Source organism: Bremia lactucae, linkage group LG15 (genome assembly GCF_004359215.1).
Source record: "Bremia lactucae strain SF5 linkage group LG15, whole genome shotgun sequence".
NCBI classification, from domain to species: domain Eukaryota; phylum Oomycota; class Peronosporomycetes; order Peronosporales; family Peronosporaceae; genus Bremia; species Bremia lactucae.
The window spans coordinates 1921540-1934207 of NC_090624.1; the positions used below are offsets into that span (position 1 = coordinate 1921540).

The 12668-nt window shown below is 43.1% G+C and overlaps 1 protein-coding gene across 1 annotated transcript; it reads right to left on the reverse strand.

Moving 5' to 3' along the window:
* Positions 1 to 8084: 8084 nt before the first annotated feature.
* CCR75_002373 (uncharacterized protein) lies at positions 8085 to 9263 on the reverse strand (the record flags this gene model as incomplete). Its single annotated transcript, XM_067960470.1, has 1 exon — positions 8085 to 9263. The coding sequence occupies one exon, from the start codon at positions 9261 to 9263 to the stop codon at positions 8085 to 8087; it is 1179 nt and encodes a 392-aa protein (XP_067819242.1).
* Between the last annotated feature and the right edge of the window lie 3405 nt (positions 9264 to 12668).

The following is a 12668-nucleotide window of genomic DNA, read 5'->3' on the forward strand; positions in this document are numbered from 1 at the left end:
AGGTGCAACAGGGCAACTTTCACTAGTACTGGTAAGTACTAGTTGACCTTACACTGGTTACGGTAAAGGTTAGGTGCCTCAGAACTTAACGTACACAGGGGTGCAGAGGAAGTTTTGTAAGTAGCTACGGGTATTTAGCTACCAAAGGTAATTCAAAGGATTCGATTTAGATAAAAAGTAAAACTGTATTAATGTATTTAGTTCTTTACGCAACGATTTTCTATCTACTATTTTTTTGTTACCTTAATATCTAAACAAGTATGGCGCCTCCTGTGCACCGCACGGTCGTGTCTTGAAACGATTGGCGGGGTTGATCTAGACTGAAATCAACCAATCAATAGAGTAAAAGTCTAATTACACCAATCATACCAATTTGGTTTTATTGAAACTATTTAAGTCAAAAATAATTGAAAAGTATAATTTTGTACTTCTTTGTTTGTTTCCGTTTATAGGAAATACATATTATTATTCCTCGTAGAGGAAAGAATACTTATGTAACAGGACATCCCGTTACGTGGGCCTTCACTGATGCAAAACCTTTCCCATTACGTGCAATGGGAGGTAAAAGATAATGTAGCCTCAAGAAAATCGGTACAAAGCGGTATCCGTCATCAAATGCACAGGATATTGATGCCATAATTTGATTGATCCGATTCTACCTAACTTGGTGAAAATATCAAACTTCGGTGGGTTCAAATAGCAAGCAATTTGACTGTCAGATTCGACGTGGCTGGGTAAAAATAGCAACTTGGGTGGTTAGAATTAGCAAGTCCCCAAAATTATTATCTTTATTATTTTCACTTGATTGTTCCAATGTTGCCAAATTTGGTAACACTGCCGCAATAAGGCATTATTTCTATCAATTGGTTGATTTAAATTTTAAAACAACCCTGCCAATCGTTACAAGACACGATTGTGCGATGCGCGAGTAGGCGCAATACATAGTTTGGTATCAAGAATAAATTTAATAGTAGATAGAACATCGTTACATAGGTAGCTAAATATCTTAATACAGTTTTACTTCTCCCTACTTATAATCCTTTGTATTACCTTTGGTAGCCAAAGACTCTAAGGTACTTCGAAACGTTTCTCTGTACCTGTATATATGAAGCAACCGAGCCACCCCACCTTCACTGTAATCAGTGTAGTTTGGCTAGTACTGTTAACAGTACTAGCAAAGGGTGCTTCATTACAACTTCGTAGTACCTTCATCGGCCCACGCATATACCATCCAACCTGGACATGTTGGATGAAGAAGGATAAAGCCTTCAAGCCCCTCAAGAAGGCTTTTGCGCAACGCGTGCAAATGAACACATTTTAGTGACATTGAACGGAGTTAGATCGAAGAAATGAGTTCGGTCGTAGGCGGGCTAGCCGTAAGCGCAATGTTGTCCGCTCTGCCAAGAGACAAGCAACATGCGGCTATTGCCGAGCTCGTCCAACATAAACTCGACGGGGCCAAGACAAAGTAGCCTTGCTTCATTAGCAAGGCTCTCAACACGCGGAGGTGTCGAGTGAACAGGGTGCTTAACATTTGAACTGTTCAGACAGCAGCATTTACATGCTGCTAGCAAGCCGACGCTTTCACATCGACCCGAAAGCTTATAGATCGAAATCTCTTCAGGCAAGGCAGTCAAAGGCGACTACATTTTAAGATGGTTCGTCGAATTAGCCAACGCTATTAAAGCTCGCCTTATCAGTGATGATGCGACGAAAGTGAATTCTGGCATATCCAATTTAGCCGGACGTGCCAAATTTTGGGCCTTGGGGCTCAAGCTTCACGACCTATTAGTTTTGGGTCGTATGAGGTCTTTAAAACCCGGCTCAGACAAACATTTTAGCCGCCACGTGCCGAATTGAGGGCTCGAGCCGAGCTCTTGGATTTAAAGCAGGGCAAGCATGACAGTCACGCTTATGCCCAACATACACGATACCTGGTCAGTTGTATCGTTAGTCATCCGATTAATTAACAAGTACAAGTAACTATGTTGGTAAAAAGGCTTGCAGACGAACCTGTTAAGACCCCAGTTCCGGCTACAATTAGAGTTGCTTGGCCAAGCGATCTCCATAGAAGAAGAGAAAGACTTTAGCCTCAAACAGTCTTTTGTTCATTCTGGAGCTTATTGCCCTCAGAGACGACAAGAAAGCGGAGGTCTTAAGCCTTAAGACCTCTCGTATGTAGAGAGCGAGAATCCTCGCTCTTCAAGTTACAAATGGTTACGAAAAAGTAATCGATGTCAATGAACGGGCCACTACGCCTATGTATTGCCCCACGACCAATTTCATAAAAGCACTAAGCGAAAAGACCGACATTTCGCTGAGGACGCAGATCCGACGCTATTGCGAAATCGCAACGGCGAGGCGGATCGTCAAACATGGTCGGGGTCAGTAGGTGCGGAGCGCCCTATTGATCCATTAACGTCAAAAGAATTTGCACGTCATTTAACGGAAGTCGCTTCTCATACACAAACATTGTGTGTAATTGCCCCAGGAAATGCGCTTACACTCATCACCCTGAAAATAAAAGTGTCAAATAAGTTGCTTATATAGTCCCTAGTCGATTGTAGGGCGTCAAATAAGTTTATTAGACGCCAATCGCTAGAGCATCGCAGACTCAAATTTATCGAGCGCGATACCCCTCTAACGAGGATGACAGTGCGCCTAGCAACAGGCGCATCTGTAAAGGTTACGAAACGTGTAGTTGGTATCCAATACACGTTAAATAATAAGAAGTACGCCGATGAATTCATCGTACTAGATTTGGATGACAAATTTGATGTCATCCTTGGATTACCATGGCTCAGAAAATACGAGACATGTATAAATTGGCAGCATCAAGCCGTGACGATGCCTGTCTCTTGTCTATCAGATGGCCAACTGATGAACGTCTTGGAGCATCGACGAGCGTGTGGATGTCCTACGAGTAAGTGCGATGGCCTCACTTGTGGTTCGGTCGTTTGCATGACTGCACGAGGCCTCAGTGTGAAACCCAGCATACTGTGGTGTTAGATCCCGACGGCTGTGCACAAGCACACGCAGCATCGAAGGCCTACCATTGTGACGTGGACATAGTTACCGGGGCTGTGCACAAGCAGGCAGCGTCGAAATTCGATCACTCGAATAAGTTTAGTGTGCGAAAAAAGGATGCTTGCTTGATCCAAGAAAATTTAAAAACCCTGTCTATAAGAGACAGTCGAAAGTCCAAGATTGACTAAAGAGTCCATCTTAAGGGATTTTGCTGTGGTAGCACAACTATAGCTAGATGCAGTTGGTGTTGGGTACTTTCCGAATAATTTCTGTGAGAATAAGTCCACGAAAAACTGTGGTCAAAGGTTCCCAGGAACCTTTGGCAATTAAGAAACGTACAAAGAAGATATTGAGACATTTAATGTCTTAGTAAATAAACGAATGAAGTGTAATGGTGCGGTGCGCAAAGAGGCGCAGAACTTTGTAAGTTATCACTATAATAAGCTCAGTAGTTGATAGAAGATCGTTACGTAGGACATTAAAATATAAATACAGATTTACTTTTTTCTATCCTAAAGCCTTGGTCTAGGCGCTTACACACTTGATTTGGTAGCGCCTTCAAATTTAACTTCGGAGATAACTCAATTACCAACGCTAGAGCCGAAACAGTTCTTGCGAGATCTGCGTAGTGGCAAAGTCAAGCAGATCTGGGTACTTGTCACAGATGACAACTACGTTGCCGATCTTCGGTCGGTAAAAGTATTTCCTGTGAACGAAACGATTCTTAATAGCTCATAGATGGTCAAAAGCTTCCTCGATGAGAAGACTTGGATTGAACGTTTTACGTCCGAATCCTGGGAGTCTTTGAAGAACCCCTATATAAAGATTTAATAGAATTTAAAAATGTCTTTCCTGAATCAGTACCGGGTGAGTTGCCAAAATATAAAGACAACTAGACACGAAATTGACCTAATCTTAGGTTCGACAGATTGTGTCATCAATCAATTGGCTATTGCCTCGTGAAAAGTAATAGCGATCGACAAATTCTTTGCCGAACTCTTAGCAGCGGGCCATCTGAGAGAAATAACATCCCCACATACCTTATGTGTGCGTAAAGCTACAGGAGAAGGGTCGATAGTGCATACATTTAATGAGCTGAACGCTGCAACTGTACCGGCTCAAATGCCGATACCACAAAAAGATGTAATCATTGATAGTATGTCAAAGAGTTCTACATTTTCGTCAATGGATCTAATTGATGGATTCTTTCAAATCCTTGTGCGTGAACAGGATATTCCGTTCACAGCAGTAATTACCCGAGGTGGTATGCTATGGGAGTGGCTAGTTATGCCACCGTGACTTAGTAATGCCCCTGCGACATTTAACAGATGTGTAACCAATCCGTTGAGATCGGTGCGGGATTTTGGACCGACCTATTTTGATGACGCCTTTGTTTATAGTAGAGCTATGAGAAATCTATCGGACGTTGAAGTACATCATATCCATGTCCAAAGGTTCTAACACTTATGCGTCAGCATAAGTTGAATACAAATCGCAAGAAGTGCATATTCGCTGCAAGCGAAACACCACTTCTTGAGTGCATCGTGGGTAAAATCTGTGCACGCCCTGATCCTGAAAAGATCAAGGCAATCACCAATTGACCCGTGCCAGTCGATGTAAAGGCTCTTTGAAAGTTCATCGGCTTAGCGGCGTATACTCAGGCAATTCTGCCGAAATGACAGTACATATTTCTTCTTTGTTGAAGAAAAATGTAATGTGGTCTAGAACGCTCATTGTCAGCGTTCCTTCGAGGGTATGAGAAAAGCATGATGCAATCGCCGACCTGGCGATTGCTGACCAAAACCGACCTTTTTATATGGTCTGTGACGCCAGCGATTTTGCAATCGACTGTGCGTTAATGCAATATGACACAGACGGCGCAGAGCGCGTCGTCTGTTATCAATGGCGTCAGCTGCAACCAGCTGAACGCAACTATTCAGTGCATGACAAGGAGCTCCTTGCCATAAAATATGCACAAACTAAATTTAGGGTTTATCTCTTGGAAGATGTTCATTGTATATACAGACCATGCGTCTTTACACACGGCCGTAACCAGTCCACATCTCTCGCAAAAGATGGCGAGATAATTGTCATTCTTCGCCGTGTAATACTTCTCCGTGGAGTATATACCAGGACGACTAAACGTCGTCGCTGATTTTCTTTTGTGCCGGCTGATTTGAGCCGACTGCGCAAATCAACACTAGCATAAGGCCACTGTTGCAATAATAAGTATTCTGTCGTGAACATTACTCGACGACATTAGAAGAGCTTCGGTGGTACTCTTCCAAACGGGCGAAGGATGTAAACCTTTCTTTCAAGCTTGGACAGCTTTGTTTGCAGAATCCCTTGCCTCTTGTGGGAAGACTCATGCCCATACTATTATAAGGTGCAGGTCATGCCCCTTAGGTAGCATATTTCATAAAGTGATTTTTAGGTATGGCTCACAGGACCAAGTTAATGTTAACGTTAACATGAGCCAACAGGAAGGAGACTGCTTTATGTTGCGGTTCGCTCCTAGAGGCCTTGGTTACCCTCTGAGGATAACCTGATTCCTTGGTCTGGTTTACATATGCCGCTATTTGACTCATCCAGGCTTTACAAGTCTGGTGAGGATGAGACGGAATTCTTCATCGACGCCTTTTTCCGGCATTGGCATTACTGACAGCTACACTGATCTGTGCGGCTGCCAGCTTAACGGCATCACGGCCCACGCGCACAGACATATTCGTCGCCATCTTGATTTTGGTCAAAATTAATAGTACAAATTAATTCGGTATTTTAATTAAAATCAATAATGCAAATAATATCGGTATTTTAATCAAAACTATTAATGCAAATTACAGAGAAAGACATAATAATCTCTCCTTTCACCTACATCAGTCACTATAGTAACTGATGTTTAGAAGGCTGATATAACGGGATGTCCCGTTACATAAGTATTATGTCCCATGCGAGGAATAACAATTATTACTTTCTATGAGAGGAAATGACAAAGAAGTATACAAGATTATAATCATTATTAATTTTGACTTAAAAAGTTCAATAATACCAAATTTGTTATTATTGGTGCAATAAGACATTAGCTCTATCGATTGCTTTATTTAAGTATAAATTAACCCCGCCAATCGTTTTAAGACACGAATGTGCGGTGCGCAACGAGGAGCCATGCTTATTTAATTAAAAATATAATAAGTTCAGTAGTAGATTGAAGATCGGAATAGGAAGCTAAATATATTTATAAAATTTTACTTCTCCCTACTTCTAATTCTTTGAATTACCTTACGTAGCGAAAGACCCTTAGCTACTTAGAAACCTTTCTCTGTACCTGTATACGTGAAGTTTCGAGGCACCTAACCTTCACTGTAACCAGTGTAAGGCACTAGTACTTACCGGTACTACTGAAAGGTGCCCAGTTTGAAAGAAGCTTGGGGAGCACAAATTAGAACATTTCTGAGTGATGCAGAAAGGGAGATAGATAAATCCCCATACCCAACTCCCTATTTTCATAGATATTTATGATTGGTATTTAATTGAAGAAGCCGTTTCGGTCTTTTAAAAAAACCGTTGACAGTATTTAAAAAATATTTTTTGAGATAGTGGATTTAATAAAAAGTCGGTGGGTGAAGATAGCAAGTCCCTAATTTTGTACTTCTTTGTTTTTTCTCTCATAAAAATAGTATTTATGTAACGGCACACCCCGTCACAGGCTGAATATCCACCCTTTCTAATTTGTATCTCGAATTTACGGCATCCCATCGGAGCGTCCTCATCCATGACGTATAAGCTATTTAGCTTGAGACCAACCTAATCAAAATTATTATCGAGTTTGAGTAAACTACAAGGCGACAGTAGGCGTCAGTGAAGCCTCGACCTGAATATGAAAGAATCGTTTTATTTTATTAAAAAGCGTAGAATGGGTGATACGGTATTAAGAGCTAGCATACTCCTTTGTAGCAGAAGCTTATAGCAAATTATCGAAGCGTCACAATTCTAAAACGATAAACCGTTAAGTTGTATTGGGAGCAATCTACCCGAGTCGACATCGATCTTGTACCTACGATCTCACTTTGAGACTTACGGCGTCTTTAAGCGGAGCGAAAGAGTCTATTATCAAAATGGGTCATGCTGCTGTGACTGACCCGCTGCATTCTATGTAGCCGACAACTCGAGCATTCTTACATCTTGCTGACACTTATTTCGTGCGCCAATAGGCAGCTTCCACATCAATGTCCCACTATTTGTCCATGGACCAACGATATATAAAGGAGGCGGATCTAGGACTGTCGGATCTGTAATTGTGCTAGGATGATCCACAAAAATATCAACACACTCAAGTACCCTAGATATAAAGTCCAAATGTGTTTGTCTCTCAGCTCGCTTAAAGCTGCCATGTCTTAGTACATACCACAGGCATCGGACAATAGTAGGAGCCGAAAATTACTTTGAATGCGTCGAACAAGGGCATTCCTGTACTTGGCGAAGCCTCAATTCGAGCGTATTGCTCTGTGACACCCTGTCTAAATAGAAGACGAAAAACGTCAAAGCACAAGTCTGTGCGTCTTACGTAATACTCTTCCTTAAAAATCTCCTCCAAGCAGGGGTATATTTCCAAGTCAAATTCCATGGTGAGAGAACAGTGAATCAAATGGTGCAAATCCGTGCGACTTGCGGAAGTCATGGACGTACTACAATCGATTCGAGTAAACGAGGTCACCAACACTAGCACGAAGGAAGCATGCAATATAACTTGTTTATAATTCTAAAGCTAGTTTATGGTAAGCTTGCATTAACTGGGTAAATCCATCCGATAGTGTTTATCAATCTAATCATTCCTTATGTCGCAGAGCTCAGTGGACATTTGCTCACAGAAGTTGTTAAAGCGTGCGTCGCACCCTAATGCGTTTTTTTATCCTCCGCCGTTTTTGAGCACATTTTTTAGTTCAATTTTTCAGTAAAACCTTTTATCGTTTGTGCGAAATTGATACTTTTGTAAGGTTGGTATTTTCTACCTGGCTAACTTATTACTGGGATTAAAAAAAAAATTATCTTAAGTTACTCTACGTTGTACTCTCTGAGTCCGAGGACGATGCAAAGGAATAGTCTGTGCCCGAATGAAGGGCGTAGTGTGAATGACTGCCCGCCATCTGTGCACGGGCAGCGTCTGCTGTATTAATTTCAAGCGCCTCTTTGATACATGAAGGGCAGAATGACGTTTTTCGCTCTTCAAACGTCATATCAAGTGTCACGAAATTAAGCCGCTTCTTGACGCGACATGAACCACACACGAGGCGATGACAGAGTTTACAGGAATCACGCGATCGTCCAAAATTACCAAAAATCTTGGAACTTATTGAAACACCGCAGCTAACACAGTCGCCTTTGCTAAGAGGGGCGCCACGCTGTTTGTCCAGTGCATACCTGCGGTGCATGAGCCACGTTAATTTCTTCATTTCACCACAATGCGCAAACTTTGATGCCGTGAAGAATTTCATGGCCGAGGGTATGACAAGGAGGGATTCCACCTTGGAACCATTCGCAAAGACACCCGAGGCATACATTTCAACACCATGGCCGTGGTCTTGACGATAGAGAAAGAAAACATTCACTGTCCCTCTTACACGATGGGGCAATTCGGGTGTCTGAGGGAATCCAATCGAGTACATTAGACGATATCCGACGCGCTCGCCGTCGCGAAGGTGTGTGAATCCCGTGGCTTCCATAAAGACAAAATCCCGTTTGTTCGAATGCAATAATAAATTTAATTCTTGCCACTTTAACGTAATTGTTGTAAGTGGATCGTCAATTGTGGGTTCGACCACGGTAGCCAGTACGGCAGCACCCGTTAAGTCCTCAACATATGTCGCATTAAAGCACATGTCCCCCGACGTGGTACTCACCGTGCCGTAGACCACGTCCTCGAGACTTCCTTGTATCTTGCCTACACAGAGCGTCACGGGCGTTCCAGCCTGCTCGGACGCCTCATTCATCAAGGAACGACTGCCATTCATTGTCGTACGCACTTCGCGCTCCATGTACAGACGCAAGTGGTCTCGGGTCTTGAGCGGCTTCCACCGACGCTCGTCCACGTGGCGAACTTTGTGCTTGCGATAGACTTCAAAAGACTCCAAGGATTCGACAAGGAAACTACTTGCAGTCTTTTGCATGTGCGCTTTATCGCCCGCAGACAACTCCATTGACGGAAATGGGTTCATGACAAAACTTTTCTTGCCTCCCATGGACAAACTTGGTGGTCACGCCACTCTTTTAGCAAACACGAGTTGAATTTTAGAATGACACATTGATTTGTCCAAACCATTATCAAGCCGGAGTCTCGGCTCAGACCTTTTTTTTTCCTAGTCGCGCCAAGTAGTTCCCCTCCAGTAGTAGCTATCTTGAGATGGGAAAATGGGATAAGGACGGTCAGCATCTTTATCGTGAGCTTTGCTGTATTTATAATAGATTTAAAGTATCAATTGCGCTGCTGCTTAACAAGCTTTTCGAGTAGAGCTATCTGGCTCACTTCGACTCTTTTTCGTTAAGTCGAGAAGGTCGTACTTGCTCGCCTCATGATTTTACTTGTTGTCATACTTAAGCCGCAAATTTTCTGTACAAGTTTACCGCTGTAATATCGTTGTACATGCAAAGCAATGGGCACGAGCGATACTTGCAAAATCGAAGGATTTTTTTGGAGACAGCGGGCCACTTGCTGCTAGGTGTAAGCATAGCAACTTACATGTGTTGCAGGACAACTTGAAACTGTATCGATGCTGTAACAATATGTTGAGTCGTAGTTTACTTTTTAATTCTAATCCGTGTCGAGAGATTAATAGTAATACCTTTTTCGACCTGCTGAGTCTGACTTTGAGCAAGGCTTCGTTAAAACGCATGGCAAATGGTACGCATCTGTAATGTCCAATAATAGAAGTTTGATGAGTTGATGACGAGCAAATCGTCGGTACAGAAGAAGCTGAAGATGGACGACTTTTGCGTCTCCTGGTAAAGTTAAATTGAAATCAGAGATAAGTGTGGGATGGCAGAGTAGTACAATTTATCACGATGCGACCGTAAAATTAGAAGGACGAGTACGAGAACGAGAGGCGATATATGTGTCGCTATTTAGATTCCATCACTACTAACTGGAAGCGGGTTGCATCCTACAGAAATGCAAGACTTGCTCAACTTATTCATGTTATTCCGGCTTATAATTCTAGATACGCATCCTATAGACCGTAAGTCTTGCACCAACTTATTAATGATAGAATTCTAATTATGGTGCAACGTCGGATTATGCTAATTGACACGAAACAGCAGCTCTGCAAAACATGAAGCGCTGCGGAAATCGTCTGCTAGTTTTTTCTGCTACAAGTCTGTCTTTAAAGAACCAGGTTAAACAGGTAGAAGCTGTAAATAAGGAGCACCGCGGAAGCATGTTGTTGAACGACCATTTTACGAATTATAAATGGGTAGCATATGCAGCAGTCCTTTCTATATGTTACATCTTGAGAAAATTAGATGTAACACTGACCGCGGTAGAGTGTACGAGAATGTCACACTCACATTATCCAAAATTGACACTTTCAAATTTGTCTTACATGTAAAAAAGAAAGCATTCTCTTAATGGTTACTTGATCATGGCTGCTGTATTATGAATTATAACCTTTCAAGAATTAGCTGAATTTTTTTCGGTACGGGCTGTGGATAGCGGGAGGCAAAGGGTGCAATAACCGCTTATAAAGCTTACACATAGACTGGCTCAGAAGCATTACCTCCGTCAGAGCCTTCGTAGATTACATAAGAATGATTGGAAAACGGAAAGCAGCTTCTAAATTGCTTAACGTGATTAGGTTGATTAGTACGGTACTAGTGAAGAGGTGTCCCTTTTGGTGTTGAACGTCAGGTTGAATTTCCATGGGTGCTATTTTGCAAAAGACAAAGTGAATATATTGTGCATGTAAGCCTTAACTCTCTTCTTGTCAGAATTACCTGTCCATCGTGCGTTACTTGCACCTCATACTTCTTGAAACCTCTCGACCTTGGATCGTTTCATCTTTCGCCGTAACCACCGCTCCGTGACCATTACAATAAAAGACGTTTCGAAACTCCTTGCGAGTCCCAGAAACTCCGCTGCAGCATCGCCTTCCAACACTCCTTCCTCACGGTGCCGTGTGTTTCTGATTACACGCCTTGTTTTAGTCCATCTTGCTGCGGTACAATGAGCACATCTCCATTAGTGCCCGCAGGCGAGTGGCGCTAAATGCCTTCGTCAGTATGTCTGCTGTCATCGCCTCAGTTGACACAAAGCTGGGTTTTATAATTCCCTTCTTAGCGTAGTCCTTAATAAACTTGAGCTTGATATCAATATGCTTGGCGCGTGCCGAGCTCTCTTCATTTTCCATCTGCCGGATGGCCGCTTGGTTATCCATTTCCATTGTCATGGGTAACTTCACGAGAAAATCCAACTCGGATAAAAGCTCACGTAGGCCTAGTAGTTCTTGTCCAGCATGCGATGCAGACGTGAATTCAGCTTCCATTGTTGACAGTGAGACGGTTGTCTGCTTCCGACAGGTCCAACCCACCATCAAACCGTCCACACGAAATATAGCACCGCTCACTGACTTCCTATCGCTCTTATCACCGGCGAAGTCTGCATCACTTGTGCTTGTGAGTTGTACAATCGATCTTTCTGTATCTTTTCGTCGTCCTAAGCGAAGCTTGACATCTTTAGTACCCTTTAGGTATCTAGCAATTCGTTTGGCTAGCTGCCAATCGCTCGTCGTCGGCGCATGAGCTCGCCGAGTTGCTCGATGTACGGCATATGCTACATCCGGACGCGTACAGCGAGCCAGCCATAAAAGCGATCCAACAATCGACTGGAAATTCTGCACCGATGCAGATCCAACCACGCCCTCTTTAGGTAGTAGTGTATCCACCTCGTGCGTATTATTGTCGTGATCAAGTCCAATTGGCGTCATCACCGAGTGCGCATCTTGTAATCCAAACTTTATCAGCATCTCGATGATAGTAGCTTCTTGATCAATTTCGTATCCACACTCATCCGAGTAACTGATTCTCATGCCCAGAAATTTGCTGACAGCACCCAGATTCTTTATCTGCAGCGTTACAAGGAGATCAAATACTTCTTCCACTCGCCCCTCAGACGTCCCTGTAATCAGCAAATCGTCGACATATACCCCCACGACCGTTCTATCGTCACCATTTACTTTAAAGTAAAGGCACGAGTCGCTCACACACTGCACAAATCCAACTCGAAGTAGCTCTGAGTGTAGAAGCTGAGACCATAGTCTCCCGGCTTGCTTTAGCCCATATAGACTTCTCTTGAGCTGAAGAACCACTTGACCTGCGGTTTCAACACCAAGTCGCTGAGTTTCTTCTTTGCTAATTTGCATTCCCTGCGGGACGTACAAATAGATATTGAGGTCCGGCTCCGTAGACGCCTTCACGTACGCATTAGGTACGTCTCCGTGTCTTGCTGGAACTCCCCATATCTGAGCCAGTGCCAAAATGACTTTCCCGGTCGTCATATCCATTACTGCGGCAAAAGTCAGGGTATAGTCCTTGCCGAACGACTGCTCGTTGCCACACGCTACCATGCGTGCCTTGTAACGCTCGATGTTACCATC